We start from the raw sequence: 19,651 nt of genomic DNA, 5'->3' as shown, positions 1-19,651 counted from the left end.
GCTATTTTTGTAGTCTCCTCCTCCACTGCTCATTTTCTCCATTACCACCATGCTGCCAAAGTTGTAGAGTTAAATGCCCCCCTCTCACATCTCAGTCCCCCTCCCCACTCCTTCTTCTGTTATCTGGAGTACAAAGAATCACACAAGCCTTTGATCTCCCTCTCAGAATAAGATTCTTATATCTCCTCTATCGCACTCTCTTTCCATCTGAAGTTGAACTCGATGCTCTCACTGACTTCGTCCTCACTTCTACATTCACAGCATGACTCGGAGGGGGGCGGGGCCGGCCCAGCAAAGGCCGCCATAGCTTCCACCCTCTCACAGAGCTGACTGCTTAGCAACAACCAATCAGCCTAATATTTTTGGCAGGGTCTCGCAGCCAATCGAGGGGGTGTGAGAAGGGTTTTAGCGCTCTGTTTTTATTGGTGGCTGTGAGGAAAAACAATGTTTTTCTTAGTCCTCTACACTTGAGTGCTAGTGGCGAGGCTGATAACGCTAAGAACAGATTTGGGGAGATAATCTGGGCTTTGATGGGGCTGAAAGACACATGGCTCATTACTGTTAAGCGATCTTATTTGCATTTTTATGCAATCTTGCAGCTTCAGTTGAGTGGAAACAAGTAGCTGGATCCAGAGCAGGACTTGTATCGCCCTGTGAATGTGTGAAACGTGAGAGAAACCTTCCTAAAATTGATCTGCTGCCTCGGAAACAATCCATTTCTTAGTTGTCCTAAAGCTTTAACATCCTTGAACAAGCTCCTTCCCCCTCTTGAGTGAGGAGTGTTCAATAGGTGAAATCAATAAGGGATTATAGCTAGTCAGTAGCAATTCACCTTCTCAGTCTAAATGATGGATGGTGCTGGTGACGCCCATATAAAACACTCACCTTAGTTGACAACTGTCACAGTGCACATAAAGTAAAGATAGATCCGCCCACGTTTTCTTTATTTCCTAATTCTTTTCAGCCTAAGCTTGGGAAGCAAACAAGTACCACAGTATCTTCTCTTCCCTCTGAACTTGCTGTCTAGTTGCCCACGAGGGAGGCAGTTAAAACCCCATATGCCCCAGTGGCCAACAGAGGGAAGCTCTTTGGGTCCCAGCTGTGTGGATGTGAAGCAGTGGGTGCTCAGAGACGGCGTGTGTGCTCAGCCGACCCTCGCCGGTTAAATAAAGCTAAAAGCCCCGTTGACAGCATCTCCCCTAGACAGATACAAATCAATAGTCAGGAGGTGGCCACTGCTAGAGCTCAGAACATGATTGACAAGCAATGCGGCAAAAACCCTAAAGAGTTAGCTGAAGGGTGGGGCTTGGATGTCTCAATTAATTCAAGTCAGTTGGACTGTTTTTTTAGCCGGGGGTTACGACATGAAAGAGAGAAGAAGGGTTAACAAATCTTTCTAGAGGATATGCAGTTTTCTACTCATGAAAAAAAAACTCTACTAAGAAAACTTTTTTTGTTTGAGGTACAAAATACATGTAAACATCCATTACAGCAGTAGCTTTTAAAATCTTGCGCTGAGGTGCTGTGAGAAAGCCTTTGCCCAAAGATCATGTCAGGAGAAACATCTTGTTTTAGCTGCTCACTGTGTCTTTAAAAACAATGCCTCTGAATGAAACGTGAAGTATTTTGTTATGTAAAAGGTTGCGTTATTAAACGTTTTGAATATAGTTTATTTACATGCATTATTTACATGCGTGATATGACTTGCATAGTAAGAAAGTATTTGGCTGGAATTGTTCATGTTCAGTGTGCAGCCTAAAAACTGCAGACTGATTGGATGTTGTCGTGGTTATTTCCACTGTGTGATAGGCTGGAAATATTTTCATATTGAGTAAAGCCTTTTATCATTGTTATCAACACACATTTTAGCACAGTTCCCTATCAAGATTGTTTTACAGACCAGACTTGCATCACAGTTATTTTTGCTAAAGATGGTCCAACATATTTTTAATTACTTCCAACAGGCTTAAGTAAGGATTTCTTTTATCCACGTCGTGTTTAAACTCGCACAGATCTGTGAAATGAAATTACACAATTCTCTGAAGGGTTCGCTTGTTTTCTCAACAGAACTGATATGCTCTTTCTCAGAGCTGTCGTCGTGGGCAGTCAAGCCAATATTTGTTAATTTTCTGCCAATGTTGGAGAGCCTAGAAGACAGCCAAGACTAATCCAAAATGTCACTGAACAAATCCATCGACTCTAAATAAAAGACAGCCTTTGTCGACACATAAAATATGGTTTTACATGTAAATGAGGCTAATTTTATGACGGTAATAACAGTTTTAATCCTGAGAGAAGTAACCATGTCAAATCCCCTGTGTACTATTAACAGTGACGGTTACCATCTGTTTCGGAGCATCATCAGTGAGCTCTTCGTCTTCCCATACCTGAGGTGCAACGGACTCTGACTCTGTTTTGGGATTACATGAAGTCTACTGTTTATAAAAGGAGGAAATGAGAAAAGCCAATTATTTTTAGTACTCAAAGGAAGGAGATCAGTCTTTTCTGCCTGGCACTTTTCTTTCTTTCTTTTTATTTTGAGACTCCTCTTAAATAACAACAGTATAAGTTGTTCTTATACTGTGAAGGAGAAGTGGTTTGAAAGTGGTTGAAAATAGTGTAATTAGTTGTGAGTCATTAGATTATAGTTTTATAATCTGTTTCATCCATCCACCAACTCGTTTGCAGAGTTGTCGTAGCCCCCCTCTCTTCGTCTAGCAGATCAGCCTTTCACGTGTCTCTTTTCTGATGTATTCCTCTTATTGCTCTCAAACAACTGGTAGATCAGGGTCTAACACATGTTCATGCTGCATTTTTTATGGAGATAAGTCACTATATGTGAGGTGTCTGGCCAGGCTTTAATAATCTTCAGGCCTGGTCCCATCTTTAATCAACATGCCAACCCAGACTGGCTGACAGGATGGGGTTTGTCATGGCGCAGGTGTGCTGTTGGCTGCGGCTGAAGGTCACCTTCATTATTAAACAAGGGTGAGGACATGAGAGAGAAGGAAAGCGTCTGCAGCGCCACTGAACAATTCTTCACCCCTAATGTCTTGTCTGTGATAGAGTTAAACTTACATCGTCACTGGGAAGATAGCATTAAAGGACATTTTTTAAAGTAAAAAACAGCTTGCAGAGACGTATTCTCTCTTCACAAGTCCAAGACAGTCAAACTTAGCGGATTTAAAGCTGCACTAAGTATCTACAAATCCTTATTGGATAGTGTGTTGAAGTCTTTGTGTTCCGTCCACAGGTCTCTTGTGATCATCAGCACCCTGGATGGGAGGATCTCCGCTCTGGATCCTCACAACCAGGGCAGGAAGCAGTGGGACCTAGATGTCGGCTCAGGGTGCCTGGTGTCCTCTAGCCTCAGCAAACCTGAGGTACACCAACACACGTGTTTCTGTTGCATTTGTTTTTATTAGAATGGGGAAGTCGCTTATATCGAACAGGCACATGCATGGAGGTGTCACAAAAAATCCTATTGCTCCTATTCTCTCCCTTAACAGATAAAGAAGCTAGTCTGTGTACAACAATTAAGATAATAAGGATTGATGCACTAGGACTCCTTTTTAGAGTTCTTCAAACGCACAAACAGGTCATCCACAGCCACTTACAGAGTTCAAGAAATGCCTTTTTTGGCTGATTAAAATACCAGTAAATAAAAAACGTCAGTTTCCGCAGTCCTGCCATGTCAATTTGAGGTTAAGGATGCAGGCTCGTCTGAGTCTTTGCCTTAAAACAAATGCTGTCCCTCTTGGCTTTCCTTCTATAGACTGTAAGCCCAGCAATTGAACTCTGTGCACTTTGATCAGCCAGCCAAGGGTTGCTGTTGCTTACATTCATTTCATGTACACAATACACAGCAGACATACTGTTCACCCCCACATAAAGCTGAGAGTAGCTGTATCGCCTGGAGGATTAGCCTCTTTGTTGACTGTATTGGTTTACACATACAAGCACAGCAAGACCCTCGTCTGTACATGTATACAGAAGCTTAAACCGCCCACACCGATATGCTGAAAGTGAAGTGTAGCCCACAGCGAGACCAGAGCGCTCCTCTCTGAAATACAGGCGAGAGACTTGCTCGTGGTTTACTTTGATGTGGACTCGCTGTGTGTCTGTGAGAGTTTAGCCTCAGGGAAAAAGCCTCTGATACTAACAAGGGTCTGGGTGGCTGCTGAGATCAGATTAATGTTTGTCTGCTGGTGTTGGTGAGGAGCTATCGAGGGTAATGAACTTTCTCTGCTTTATCCGTCTGGTTTAAAAATCAAGAAGCAAGAACACTGAACCAGTTCATGAAGTTAAATACCTTTTGCAGTTCTTGTTATATATTTTTTGGTTCCCACAGAGAGAGAATCACTGATTCATTTGATTCTGTCAGTGGTGGATAACGCAGATAAAAAGCCCAACCCAGTCTGTTTCAGTAATATTCACCACTTGGAAGTACTAACAAATGAAAAGCAATGAGCCCTTTGCTCGAAGGATAAAAATGTGTATGAAATGAAAGCACAAAATCTTCAAATATCCAAATATAGTAACTATGATGTTGCTCATTTAAGTGTTTAAGAGCCTCGCATATCAGCGGGTGAAATGGCTCTCAAGTATGTCCCAATTAGCATGAAAAATCTGAAGCCTGAAAAGTTCCCTGATTAGCAAGCCTACAATTAGAGGGAGGGAAGTAATCAGGGAAATCAGCTGCTGTAGTGTGGGAATTGGAATTTAATAAAACAGTTTAATGCTCTGTGATGGCACGTGGTTTGGAAGTGCTGTGTCTGAGATTTTGAAAACAATCATTTATGAAGCTTCTCGGGTCCTCAGAGGTTATAACGTGGGGAACCCCTTAAGGTTCCTTGCAGCACTTGAGGTTTGTACAGTAGAATGTTAGCGGTGAAAAGGTTCTCCTTTGGATGCATCAGTATGTAAATTTGACCTTGAATGTAAGTCACACCAACACTAGGCTGAATTACTGAAGATATCAATCCCGTAATATAGGAACTGTGGCTTTGGTGATATGCATGCCCAGGGTTGGAGGATTACACGATTTTCTATGGTTTGATCAAAGTCTTAAACTTGCTTATGAATCACTTTAAGACTCAGAGTGTGTTTATTTTCTCCCCTAATGTTGGTTTGTTTTCCTTTTCGTTTGTCCATGTTTTTGAATCCTTGACCCTTCACTAAGTCCCGCCCCCCTTGGTTACTGTTGCTATGCCTGTCAAGCTTTTGCACCGGCATGTAAAGAGATGTTCCAAGGGAAATAAAAGCAAATTTCTGGAAAAATAGTTCCCAAATATCAGAGAGAAATAGTCAGAAAGGACGACATTAAGCATTTGAAAGATACATCCGTAATATAATTTGTGTTGAGAATGAAGGGGACATAACACCCCACATCTTGACAACTCATGGACAATAATATACAGGAACAACAACCTAGTTGCGGTTGCTAACGTAGGATTGGACAGTGGCCGTTCAAGGGAGGGGCGTAGCGAAGGGTTAATTATGACCAAACAGTAGTAGGTACATCGAAATAGGCATATTTATTTGTCTTATAACAGATAGCATCGTCAAAAGAAGGAAATTACTCAATTATAAAATAAATCATCCATACCACTCAACGAAGTCTTTAAGTGTAAGTAATTAATTCTATCTAATTATTTGTAATGAGACATTTGTAATTTTATTCATGGTAAGTGAAGTTAAAATGTGTTTGATTTGGTCGCCTATAACAGGGAATTATGAGATGATATGCAAGATAGGGAAGGAGTTGGCATCACTTCAATACAACTCAATACATTACCATTACAATGAACAAGATTTCAGCTGGAGTCGTCAGATAAGAAAATAAATACGCTTATGTTTTGCAGTATCAATGTAACAACGTAGACTGAGACACGAAGAAGTAAATATTGCTCCCATAAAAACCTTTAAAACAGGCAGAGTCATAAAATGACAATATATAGCCTTGGTAACAATATTGAAATATATTGAATCATATCTCTGGAGCAGAGAGGCCTGCCTCAGAAAGATATGAATTAAAATTAATTTAATTTGGAGACATAAACTATTTAAATGACACTCACACAGGTATTGTTTACAAATTTACATCTTGTTTAAGTTCTGTTATAAGTGATATCAGTACTTTTTTGAAAATTAAACAATCAAAACCCTCCAGATGTAACGAATTTTAAGGGAAGCATTCAGTGGAAAAACTGTGAAACACATCACAGTATTTCTGTGCAACTTTTCACAGCAGCTTTATAGTCTCTCTGAGGACAGGTGTGTGAGACTTCACTAGAAGTGTTGGGAAATTCACCGACAGACACACATGTAACATCCTCCTGTCATCCTGCAGTGTGCTCATGTTGTGACAGCGGATGCTGACTCTGTTTGTGTGTGTGTTGGACTCCTTCTTTCCGTGTGTTTTCACCTGTTGGCTTTCATTTGGCTGACGGAGCGGAACGAGGAGAGATGCCTGTCAGCTCTGAACCCGGTGACTGGCTGTGACGTCACACGTTATAATCCCCAGAGACTGTGTGTGTGTGTGTGTGTGTGCTTGTTTTTATTATGCTCATATACTTTATGTAATTTTAAATCTAGCATGCCCTGTCTGCCCTTAGTAACCTGGGATGACTGTCTGCCCCGTGTGTGTTATTGTGTCTGTGTTGGTTGTGGGGGGGCTGCCACTGGCTCCTACGACCGCCACCACAACAACCCCCCCCACCCCAACGCCTCCTTAGTGCAGAGCAATGGTTTCATTGGTGCTTGCTGGGTCCCTGAGACACGAGTCTGCTCGGTGATTAGAGGCTGGGGGGGTTCTGCCGCCATGTCATTGGCTGTCTTCGACATGCCGAGGAGGAAGTAACCAGTCACCTGCTGCATCCCGCGGAGTGTGTATGTGTGTTTTCTTTTCTTTTTTTTTTTGTGAAATGAGGGACAGAAGAGCCACAAACAGCATTGTCTGCAGAAAAAGAAGCCATCACTTCAAAAAGCAAGGAGTCGCTGGGGGGTATTAGAGGGGGGTGAAGGGTGTGTGTGTGTGGAGTGGGGGGTTACAAAGAGGAAGTCAGTGCCAACGTGGAGTGAGTCATGCTGGGGGGCTAAAGGGCTGAAGAAGGGGGGGAGGATGGTTGGGTGATCGGGGGAGGTGAGGTAATGCCTCAGACCAGGGATGATGTCATCACAGAATAGACAACACACACACACACACACACCTCTGCCGGCATGCAGCGCGAATGAATGAGAGAATTTGATAGATCACTACACAATGACTAACGATTGATCGCCTCGCTGTGACTAATGTGACAAGCAATACTTCTTACAGCGTGGCGGAGGAAATGAAAGAGGCCAGATGGGCGATATTTTTGGCAGAAAGTCGATCTTTCCCTCCTGCCCGCTCGGATGTTGTTACGATTCGCTTTTTTTTTTTGTCTGTGTTTTTGTTTTGTTCCGCTTAAACCTCCAGTATTGCAGAGTCTCATGCTGTCTGCCGCCTTTAAGTGGAGCAGCAGCCTTGTGGGCCAACAGTGGCACATTAGCGGTGGGTGAGAGCTGACACTGTTTGACAGGATCGCTGGAGCGTCGGCGGCTACGCACACACACAAACAAGCGCACACACTACCAAAACTCTCCCACCCAACAACCCTACACCCCATGTCTCTGAACCAACACCCCCACCCCCACATTTCCCAAGAGTGGAATACAATAGCATGATAAGTAATCAAATAATCATCAGTTGCTACTGCTCATTTGGATGAATGCCTCCATTAAAAAAAATGTGTTATGTGTCAATGCAACACCAGTTAATATGTCCTGATAATCATCATAGTGCTCTGCACATTCAGTGTTAATAATTCAAAGTCTAAAAACAAACATATTTAACCACAATCTGACCTTACACAGTGAAGACATACACTGAATGCTCCCTGCAGCCAGCAGATGAATATCTTAAAATAACTGAATGACTCTGGTCTCAGACTGAGCAGAGAAGCGCACCCACACATTCAGAAAGATAAGAGGGTAAGACTTGAATGAGTCTTCTGTAAAATTAATAGCTATAGGGAATTCATAGCAAAAAACTGCATGGAGTGGGAAAATGTTTTTGCTGAGAAGTCTTTTTAATCCTTTTTTGAATATTTTATTTTACTCTCCTCCAACAGTTAGAACAATGCAAAGCCTTTTCTGTTTTGTTTTGGATATTTGTCTTCTTTTTGATGTAACACTAATTTAAACCGAACATAAGACCCTGTTAGACAAAGACCATTTTATACAGACAGAATAACCGGGTGGGGGTTGGACCACAGTTCATCAAAGGATACCATTAATTTGCTTTAATGAGGGGTTTTTCATATAATCAAGAAAGGGCAGACATATCTTACCATATCTTATAAAAAATACATCCTTTTTTCTCCCCAAACCTTGTTTCTTTCTCGATTGCTGTGCAGCAAAAAAATTTGAATAATTGTACTCGGATTGGCAGAGCAACAGATTTACATTTTAATGGAATACATTTTATTTAATGGCAATAGCTCGCAGGGTTTCCCTTAGCTTTATGGCATGGGTACTCTACGATTTAAATTTGTATATTCACCCAACAGATACAGAATATCAGAGTCTAGTAGGAAAGTAAGTCCTTTTACTGTAAATAACTTTAAAAGTCAACTCCGTCTCATCTTGTCTCAGGCGTTTTTAATCACTGAACTTTAGTGCCTTCCTTGATGACTTCCATATCGACAGACTGCTTTGTTATTCGGGAGCTGTCAAAGTGAATCATCCCACATACCACAAAAAAACGCTGAGGAGTCATTCTAACTACAGCTTCCTGATAAAGACTTGAATTGGTCCTGTGAACTTAGTTCCAACAGTGAAATGGTTAATTATTTACTATCTCTAAAAATTGAGGGGGAAAAAAGAGCCAACCAACCAATCGCATTTCCTTAAATCTGCTGCACAGAGTTTGTTTTTTTTATAAAGTACATATTTTGCAAGGGGAAGACCATTCAAGTTTTAGGGCAATACATATTTAGATAAGTGCTCAATAAATGTTGACAACTTTTATGTCTTTATCCTTACTTTTACGTCATGCTAATCTTGAGTTTCGAGGACAATATGCTAGGTCAGTGTATACAGTATGTGGACATGGAGGGAGAAGAGATGCAGGGTTGCTGGTGATACAACACTGTGCTGGATCAGACGCACAGATTAAGGCATCAGGAGCAGGATGACTCATCCACAGCTCTGAGAAGTTCCCCTCTGCTGTAAACCTCTTTGCACCCCCTCAGCCATACCAGCATAGTGTGATGTGATGGTCAGATTGTTAACTCCTCCTCCTTTCACTTGCTAAATTTATCCTCATCTTGTCTCTGAACTGACCCCCCCCCCCCCCACCCTCTAAAAAGATGACATCACCTCTGCTCCTGGCTCTGCTTTCGAGTAAATCACCCTGTCACACGTTTCTGCCTCTTAGCTTTTTTTAATCCAACACTAAGCTATAAAGATGACTTCTTTTAGAGACTGATGGGATGTCCAAAACAAGGTGATTGATCACAGGGTCACAGGGTCACAGGTTCGATACCAGCAGCATGTGATATCCTTTTTATGTATCAAACTCAAAAGATCAGTAATTTGAAACTTCTATCATGCCACTGAACATTTGTTTTTTAAAGAGTGAGTCACAACGTGGACTACAAATAAACAGTTTCTTTTTCATGACAGTCTTTGTATTATGATGACTGATGTGCCAGAAGAAAGCAGTTACACCCCCTGATGAGCTGAAGCTATGGAGGTTAAATCAGGATTAGGCTCAGATTTTTACAATGATGTCATTCTTGCTGCCCCCCTACAGTGAGCACTCGATAGTCGACACGCGCATTACCTATGATTCCACATGTATATAAAGATCCAGGTTAATTACTTCGGCTCTTAGTTGTGTAATGGTCCCAGGACTGTGGATTGAGTCCAAGTGTGCGGGGGCTAAAGCTGCCGCTGTGTGGGCCGATGTGTGTCGGCCAGTGTTGTCTGTGTGGGCAAGTGTCTTTGTGCTTGAACCGTCGTCTGTCTGAGCTGAAAATGACTTTTTCCAAACAGTAACAGGAGATTTGATGTGTGTTAGAAGCTCTTGCATCAGGCAAGAAATAACATTATTGTAAGTAGTGACACAGAAGCAGAGTGCGGTAATGATGGAACAGAACATCGTTTCTGCAACAATGGCAGAATTACCTCATACTGCTCTGTGTATCGGGCTTGTTCGGGCAACTTTAATAGGGGGAGACCACAGGAGCATTCAGCCCCTACAAACATCACCGTCAGTCACCTCAGGCAGCCTTCTTGCACAAGTCGTTGTAAAGATTTCAACTCACCACTCTAATACCTCCTGTTGATTCTGGCTCGTACATATAAGGCAGAATAACCGATCCTAGAGCAGCCATGTTTTCAACTTTGGAGTGACGGTACAGTGTGGCTGCTCCCCCACGTGAGATTGTGGGGGAGCGGGCTATGCGGTCACTCAAAATACTGTCAGCCAATCGTAGCTAAGGTCTAACCTTTGAATGGCAAAACGGCTTGTTCGTTTCGGGAGGAAGGAGAGGCTCCGAAAAATAATTCAAATATGTATACATTTTTTAAACAAAACAAACTTCACCAACGTGATTCAATAAGAAATTAGAATGATAGAAAATGTATTGTATAGCTGAAATATGTCCACTTTAAACAGAAATAGAGGTGGGCTGAACACGCTGTTGTTTATGTTATGTTACATGCAAGTGCACTGCCTACAGTGGGGTTCATACACGTTGCCGCTAATAGGGTACAACCACTGACACACCCACCAAATTAGAGCAAGAGGCCTTTGCACACTGATTCACAACAATATGACTAATCATGTTGTTCAACCCGGGAACTGTTTTCAGATTGAGATGCCCCAGGTGTGGCACAGCATCATCTGAATTGCTATTCTTAGCCCTGCTAGTTTGCAAACTAGTTTACTTAGATACTACAGACTAGAAGAAAATGAATAATAATGAGCAGAAGAGGATATGAATTTAATATAGCATAAGTGGGACAAAGATACTGGGAGTCATCTTCAGCTAACATAGGAAAGGATAAGCTACCACGAATCATATTAACTAACAGGAAAGTAGTTAGTAGTAATCGAGCCATATCTGCAATTCAGTAATTCTGTTTTTGCAGAAGATCTTATAACAGAAAATTATACATTTGAGACTCAAAAGGAACCGTCTGTAACTCAAACACTACAAGTTCCACAAAAGGTAGCTCTTAGCTAACCTATAAACTTCCAGATTCAGTGCCCAGGCTCTGAAATACCCACGATGAAAGCCAAAGCAGTCTTGAAGAACTTTAGCTTGTCATGTTTGGAATGATAAATGCCTTATTCCTCTCCTCTGATGGAACATGTCCTTTTCCAACCCATCATCAGACAGCGATACACTAACACTTGTTTATCATTGCAGGTGTTTGGCAATAAGATGGTCATCCCTTCACTGGACGGTGCCTTGTTCCAGTGGAACCGGGACGGGGAGAGTATGGAGGCAGTGCCTTTCAGTGTGGAGTCCCTGCTGGAGTCGTCCTACCGAATCGGAGAGGACACGGTTCTGGTTGGGGGCAAGTCACTCACAACCTATGGCCTTGGGGCCTACACTGGCAAGGTCAGTTAAATGACTTTGAGAACTTGAATTTAAGAAATAAAATGACATTTTCTTCTTCTTCAGAAGAGTTAAAGCAACAATACTTAGTGGTTTTGAAAGAGGTCAACATGAAACCAACTTGCTCTCACCACATTACCACTGTAGAATACCCCTCCTTGTAATTCTGCCTCATGCTGTTTGCCTCAGCTTCGGTACATCTGCTCTGCGGTGGGCTGCAGTCGCTGGGGGGATGAAGAGATGGAGGCAGAAGATGTGCTCCTGCTGCAGAGGACTCAGAAGACTGTGCGAGCCATCAGGCCGCGATCAGGGATGGAGAAGTGAGTTTTATTTAATCAGTCAATCAATCTGTCAGTGTGTGTCCGTCAGCCGGTCAGTCAGCGTGAGCCATGAAGCAGCTGCTGAATCTTATTATTCAGAAATGATCGCAGTGACTCCATTGACTTTGCATCAGTGGTTTGTAATAAAGTCCAGGAGGAGGTAACATCAGTGCCTCCTTATTTATCACAATGAACACACAGAAATTTGATTATATTACATTTTCTTTATGTTCTAATTTGGTGATGTGTCCATTCTTTTCTCAGCATCCTACCATCTGCCTTTCAGCAGCCAGTTGTTATAAGCAGGCCCATGTTAAATATTTATGCATTCTTTACATTGAGATATATATAAATATAAGTTATAATACAGGAAGTCATTTTTGATTCAGTTTAAACAAAAAATGATCAACAATTATAAATCTCTAACGGCTGACCCGTATTTTTCACTCAACTCAAACATTACAATTAAGTGTTTTTTTTCTTGGTGCATTGTCACTCTTTATGCTAGGTGGAACTTCAGTGTCGGAAACTTTGAGCTGAAGCTCCTTCCTGACACACAGCCCGGAATGAATTTCCTGGAGGGAGATGTTGGGAACGGTGAGGCCTGGAGGGAAAGGCAGCAAGTCATCCCCGACGAACCAAAGGAGAGTGAGAGCAAAGAGAACCAGCCAAACCAGAACAAGAATCTGGACCTTGTCATCAAAGTGTCTGTTCCTGATTGGAAGGTCATGGCCTTCAGTACTGAGCCTGGTGGACAGCTTGTCTGGGAACGTCAGGTGAGATGTAATAAACAGCCAAAAATCCCTGGGCACGTCTGTGGTTTATTTTAACTCCGCTTGAAGTGTATTAACTTATTCTGCATCACATGTGTTGTATAGTTCTGCACACCCATCGCTTCCGCTTGGCTGGTCGGAGGGGGTAAAGTCACACCAATCATGTTGTTTGACGACAACGCCTACAGCAACCAGTCGGAAACAGATGAGGAGGAGGATGACGGCGGCGATCCAAAGAAGGCCAGAGGGGATGCAGAGTCCAGTGTTTACCTTGGTAAATATGCTCACAGATTCTAAAGCTTCATGTGACCTTTTCAGCACAAATCCTTTCCAGTACCAGAGAATGTAATGCATCTTATGACTCCCTCTGTTACTCAGGGATGTTCCAGGGACAGCTCTACCTCCAGTCCTCAGTGAGGATCACTGAAAAGTTCCCTTCCAAAGCAATTGGATCGGAAAAGGACATAATTCCTCTCCCCACTGTCAAATGGAAGCCTTTAATCCGTAAGTCCTCACCTCCTTTAGTCATTAGGTGCAGTGTGCGATTACCTAGTTTGTGAGGGCAATCTTTGGCTCGAGCAGTGATCAAAGACTGACTTCATTATTATTGCCTTAAAGACAAAGCGATGCTGTATCTTGTTTTCCAGAAATGTATTAATTAGCAGGCTTTTGGGCTTGTTCCGTGTTGCTCAGAGCTTCTCTTCATTCCCTTTAATGTATGACTATCCTGTGATTGTTATTCCCACTCTATTGATCCCTACTGAGATCAAAGCACTTACTCATCTTGTCCTTGACACAGATTCTCCGTCTCGGACACCAGCCCTGGTCGGCTCTGATGAATTTGACAAGTGTCTGAATAATGACAAGTTCTCCCATGAAGAATACAGCAACGGAGCCTTGTCCATCCTTCAGTATCCATATGGTAGGAACCTGATAGTGACTAGAGGCTGTTTAAGACCACATTATTATACATAGAGAGGGGACACATGAACAAAACTTCCACTGACAAATTTCTACTGTTCCTCTCTGTAGACAACGGTTACTACTTCCCCTACAGCAAGCGTTACAGGGAGAAGCGCGACAGCGCTGTAAGCCTAATAAAGGAGAACGGGGCAGGAGTTGAGAATCGCAGGAAAAAGGACCCCGTGCTTCTGCTGCCCTGGTGGAAAGAGATCCTCGGCACCATCTTCTTCTGCATCGCCGCCACCACCTACATCGTCCGCAAGTTCTTCCACCCCCCGGCCCCTGTGACATATGTGAGGGTAAGGGCACAGACACAGCCTGCAGCCAAATGCCATACTGACTCTGACTGCTGGTGGTTGCTCTTGTCATATAATGTTAACATTAATTAAGGCACAAAGTGCAACTTCTGAAACCAGTGTTTTGAATAAAAATCTCCTTCTATATATGGTTATGAATATTATTCAGTGAGGATGAAGGCTTCATTTGATTTAGTCAACACTTCTGCTTTATCACACTGACTTTTATGACCCCATTAGGAAATATTTCCTTTAAATAAATCATTTAAAATGAGGGAGAAAAAACCCTGAAAAAGGCCTTTCTTGCTGCTACGCGTGGGTTTTTACTCAGTTGCTTTTTTAATATGTAGCGTCCTTCTCTTTAGCATTTTCATCATGAAATAGCCAACTGAATAGCAACTTTTTAATTGAATTTTTGTGTCCATGTGGAGAGCAAAAGCGTGCGGAACGTAATGCGCCATAATGACATCCCTGCTTCCATTTTTCTGTAAACAATGCAGCACGCGGACAAGGAAGTCTTGACTGGAAGTCATTTATCGCTAACCGCTGGCTAAACCAGACACGCCCGACATGTTCACTGGTGTCCCTAGAAGCTATATATCGTCGTCAGACTACAGCCGATGGGATCCGAGACTGTCTTGTTATATATTGTTAACATTAATTAACATGTGATTCAGTGGTGATGAAGGCTTCATTTGACACATTGACTTTTGTGTCCCAATCAGGAAATATTTCCTTGAAGTGTTTCACTTATATTGACACAGATTTTAAAATGAGAAAAAAATAGCTAAACTGAAAAAGGCAATTCTAGCTGCTACACTTGGGTTTTTACTTGCTTATTAACATGTCAGTGTCCTTCTCTTTAGCATGTTCACAATGAAATAACCAACTGAATAGCAGCTTTTTTAAACATTTTAATTTACTTTTTGTGTTCGTCACAAAAGAGCATCTTCATCACATTTGGTTTAAACTCAAAACTCCTTTTTTAAGACCACATTTTAATTTAGTTGATAGAGAAATTTGGGTTGACACTGCAATTTGTATTAAAGCAAGATATACAGCTGTGAACAAGCTCTTTTAAAATAATTAGTCAACTATGTCTGTGAACCTTTGTTCAGCTTTTTTAGAGAAGAAAATATCAAGCATGCCGTAGAAGTTAATTTTCTTTTTTAAAATCCAAAACTATGCGACGTTTTTTCTCCCCTCATTTTGTCTCTGCTGTCCTCCTTCTGTCCCTCACAGCAACGGAAAGAGTCGGAGACACAGTGCCAGACAGACTGCAAGTTTGACCTTGAGGTTGTGGAATCCAAAGAGCCGGTTGTGGTGGAGACCCGTTCCAGTGAATACGTGTCCAGGTACGTTTTTAACACCCTGTGAAGCTGAGGCAGAATGTGCTCTGAGTAAATGATTTTTTCTTTCATGACTCAGGAGAACTCCACGTAACGCTTACTACTGTGCAGAGAATTGCTATCCTCACTCCTAAAAGTCACATGCCAGTCTCACTCTCTCAAGGTGTAGCTACAGATTCGGCACTGTTACCATGGTGACCACTGGTCTTCCAGCCTTGATAGGACGAGGCAGAGATGGGAGATAGGAGCTGTACTAGTGTATGATTGGATAACTCAGCTGTTTGCCTTCAAATGAAAATGACCTTGGCCCCCGCAGACCCCACCCTACCCAGCAGCATCTGCCACAGGGTCGCAGTGTCATTTTACATCACTGTCAGCACATTGTCAGAAGTTTTTTATTTTTATTTTGGACATCCCAAATATGATCAGCAGCCATAATTTATGGGCTGCTGTTGACCTCCTGCAGTCTGATCGATGGATTTTGCATGTAAACACTCTGCCCCTCCCAAGCATGAGCAGGAATCTGATTTAAACAGTTTTTTCCCCCCCTCCTTGTTGTCATCTCATGCACGTTCTCCTCTTTTGATCCACCCTAAAATGACAAACATCCCACAATCTCACCCGCCCCTCCCTCCGAAAGCTGCAGCTGCAATCCATGCAAATTACTTTTGGCAGAAAAGTTTCCCTAAATAAAACTGGTGGCTGTCGCAGCAGCTGAGGCAGACATGAGTCAGGATCATAAAGAGGGAGGTAGAGATCAGGATACATGGCCTAAATCACATGTGTCCAAACATTACTTAGTAAGACAGCCTTCATACCTATAAAAAGCTTGAGCAGGAATGCTTTGACTGGGTGTAGAAGAACCTTTTATAGACCAAGCAATTAATACATGACTTCAGATATACAAGTACACATTTAATTTAAAGCATTTAATTTAAAGTTTTCATATCTAAGGTGTAAATGAAGAAACAAAAAAACAAAAGGGTTGCAATTTGTCTTCTCATGTCTACGATAAAGCCAGATCACACATATATGATGTTAGGGCTGTGCAATATTACAATCAATGCCCTATTGGACATTGATGGATATTCCTCCACAGGCAGCGGAAACCTGTCTGTTGAGCTTTAAGCCTCGTAGTCTTGAGTCTAACACGGTTTTGTCGGTCAGCTCCGATTCAGTTGTCTCAGACTGTGATGGCCGCCGAGACATATCGGCATTTCCCTGAGCTCTGTTTAAAGTGTCAAATCTCTCCATCGATCGCTCTGACAGTCACTTTTTTTCTGACTGCTGGGCTCCTGAAAAGTCTGAGCTGGATAGTGTGTTGTGCCCCATGATGACTTTGAGTTTATTTTTTGTAATTTTGTATTTATTACTTGTTTATTTCTAAATTTAAATGTTTGGGAGGTAAACAGAAAACATTTAATTATTCTTTTAATGTGTTAATATGTGGAAAGTGCAAAAAATAAACTACAGTATGTTTACTACAAACTTTTAAGCACATTTAGAACAGTACACAACAAATGATTATTACATGTTTAACCTTAAAGTGGTAATCTCGAAGATCTGAGTTTCATTCTCTTTGGCACCTATGGGGCTAAACGGTTGTAACTCTTGATTTTCCTCGCTGTCGATCGCTTTTTGCCTTCATCGGAGCGTCGAATATGTTCATTTTTCTTTGGATTTTTGAAGTTATATCTGTAGTCCTCGATCTTTTCTTTGTTTGTTCAGCCATAGTAGATTACTGTTTACCCGCAACGCTTGCAGAGAGCGGAAAAGCAGCCGCTTAGCTCCGCCTACCCTCTCTGGCAGACCAACCACTGCTGGCTGATGGAAAACGCGTCACTAACTGGGCGCCGCTTGTGATTTTTTCCGCAAAAGTCGCACCAGACAGCCAGTCTGTGATACTGCAAATGCAAAGGCTTTCATCAGTGGGCCATAGGCTCAATCACCATTGTGTTACCTCATTCAGCGATAGATAGAGACTTAACAGACATTTATTTAAATGTAAATCTTCAAGATTATCACTTTAAAAATGGCCACAATTTTAATCCAAAAATGATCATGCCAGATAAATGCTGTGATTCAGTAGACCCGTAATATTTTTTCCCTCTACAGTTTTATAAAATGTTGTAAGTCAAAACATGTCTTTGCTGTTCAGCATGGGACCTCTAAGTAGAGTCTGTCTTAGCCAAGCAATTTTCTGACAGCGTGAGATTAGTTTGAATTCATGATACTGTTGAGCTGTGAGTTGGTCACCTGCCAGCTCAGCCACAGCCAGCCTTGACAGGCTTTTGGCTTCTTATTACCCTTTAACCACTTAATAAGCCCCTTTGACCAAAATGAATAGTGTGATCCCTGCTCTTTGAAATCGTCAAGGATGTAGGTGATAGAAAGGATCTCAGTTCTGCCGCTGAGAGCAGTGTGATTCTTTTTTTTTTTTTTGCATAATCACAACCAAAGTGTCTTCTCCCCAGGTATCTGACCGACTTTGAGCCAGTGCAGTGCCTCGGCCGCGGGGGGTTCGGCGTTGTGTTTGAAGCCCGCAACAAAGTGGACGACTGCAACTACGCCATCAAACGAATCCGTCTGCCCAACAGGTTGGCTCCTCTCGCTGCTCGCACCACAGACTTCCTTGCTCGAGGCTATTAGCTCTTCCTTTTTCTCTGTTTTCTACAGAGATGTTTAACTGTTATGTAAGAGGCCGCCTGCTTGTCTAAACACAGAGACCCACACAGAGGCATCACTGACAATTTGTTACAAATATCAGCCATGCATTTATGTTATGCTGACAAGCATGGAAATGCAGTGTTCAGCTACAGCAGATCAGCATGTATTTACATTTCAGCCTTGTTGCAGACTGATTCATTAGGCAGTGCATAACTAACTACCCTGTATTTTATATTCATGCCCAGTGTTTATGTTGAAGCGCTTATTGGTGAATTAACAATGAGCTAATGTAAATGACATTACAGTTCAAACAATTCTCGATTATATAGCTTCACCCAGTTTACAATAGATAAAGTGTGTGACTCAGAAGTTGGTTTGAGTGTGAATCAGAGCCTTAACTTGACTTTAAAAATATTTCAGAGAGTTGGCCAGAGAGAAGGTGATGCGAGAGGTGAAGGCCCTGGCCAAGCTGGAGCACCCGGGGATCATCCGCTATTTCAACGCCTGGCAGGAGAGCCCCCCCGAGGGCTGGCAGGAGGAGATGGACCAGAGGTGGCTGAAAGACACCAGGTAAGCCAGGGCTTTAAAACCTGCCATCCTGTACTGCTCAGCAGGCCGAGCATGGATCTAATACGACCGGGAGTGTGCTGTTCCCCGTCCATGCAGAAATGTTAGAACTCTGCTCAGGAGAAATGAGGAAATTCCTGACCTTATTACACCACTGATTTCCACTCGCCTCCCTTCACTGGTTGATTGAAACAGATGTTAAAATGCCAGCAGAGAAAAAAATCATATTCACACAAGCGCGTTTTCAGCAGGTAGCTGAAGGAAAGTCTGGTGTGTTTGCTTCTTTTGCATTACTTGTCTTGGACAGATAAAAGTTATATTGAATATTAAGCAGTAATCCGGACATGTTTTTTTTGGTTCTTATTTGATTATAAGAGGAAGCCTGTTGCCAACAACACTCCTTTGTCTCTTTCAGTACCACCGACTGGCCAATGAGCTTCCTCGACCACATGGAGGCGCTGTCAGTCAAAGTTCCAGTGTCCAGCTCAGTGTTGCCCGTCTCTGGGCCTGCAGGAGACGCTCTGGAGGCCTCTGTCGATACGCAGGCCCTTCTCTCCAGCAGTACCGGTGGTGCTGTTGGTTTCGGCGTTGACATCAGAGACCTGTCCTTCCAGCCGATGTTGGGTCATGACAGCCTGATGTCTGAGAGGGACAGCCAGGCGGACCCCGACGCCTCAGACACCCCCCACTCCTTTGAGCTGTGTCCCCCTCGTGGCCCCAGCGACTGCACCTCTTCCTCTTTTGACATCGTGTTTGAGGACTCGGGCTGCGACCGAGACGCCGATGCAGACACAGATTCGGCTTCGGGCCTGCCCAGTCCAAGCACGACGACAGAGAAGAACAGCTCGTCTTCCTCACACACCAGACGACAGGAATCTGTTCCGTCCTCCTCTTCCACTCCCCCCCGGCCAACGTCACTTAGCCTGGCTCTCCCCACATCTCCTCCAACCCAGCGAGTCCAGCCGTCTCCCAAGGTCAGTCATTCATTTACTCAGCCAGCTGTAATTAACTGGTGTAAAAATGTAGGCGATGACTGGCCCTTAATTATTAATATTTGTC

General features: G+C 42.7%; 1 protein-coding gene across 1 annotated transcript in view; it reads left to right on the top strand.

The window, feature by feature from the left end:
* eif2ak3 (eukaryotic translation initiation factor 2-alpha kinase 3) overlaps window positions 1-19,651 on the top strand; it is a 33,091-nt gene that overhangs the window by 7,535 nt on the left and 5,905 nt on the right. The window contains exons 2-13 of the mRNA XM_069662267.1: window positions 3,254-3,383; window positions 11,466-11,660; window positions 11,847-11,977; window positions 12,486-12,753; window positions 12,856-13,024; window positions 13,129-13,254; window positions 13,550-13,672; window positions 13,783-14,012; window positions 15,252-15,364; window positions 17,833-17,955; window positions 18,446-18,595; window positions 19,008-19,566. Coding sequence (XP_069518368.1) covers window positions 3,254-3,383; window positions 11,466-11,660; window positions 11,847-11,977; window positions 12,486-12,753; window positions 12,856-13,024; window positions 13,129-13,254; window positions 13,550-13,672; window positions 13,783-14,012; window positions 15,252-15,364; window positions 17,833-17,955; window positions 18,446-18,595; window positions 19,008-19,566 — 2,317 coding nt within the window. The remainder of the gene's footprint in view (window positions 1-3,253; window positions 3,384-11,465; window positions 11,661-11,846; window positions 11,978-12,485; window positions 12,754-12,855; window positions 13,025-13,128; window positions 13,255-13,549; window positions 13,673-13,782; window positions 14,013-15,251; window positions 15,365-17,832; window positions 17,956-18,445; window positions 18,596-19,007; window positions 19,567-19,651) is intronic.

The sequence above is a fragment of the Semicossyphus pulcher genome, unplaced genomic scaffold (genome assembly GCF_022749685.1).
Source record: "Semicossyphus pulcher isolate SPU_LCO1_2020_fin unplaced genomic scaffold, fSemPul1.0.p SCAF_14, whole genome shotgun sequence".
NCBI classification, from domain to species: domain Eukaryota; kingdom Metazoa; phylum Chordata; class Actinopteri; order Labriformes; family Labridae; genus Semicossyphus; species Semicossyphus pulcher.
Note: the sequence above shows the minus strand (reverse complement) of the source record. Positions and strands in the feature narration are given on the sequence as shown.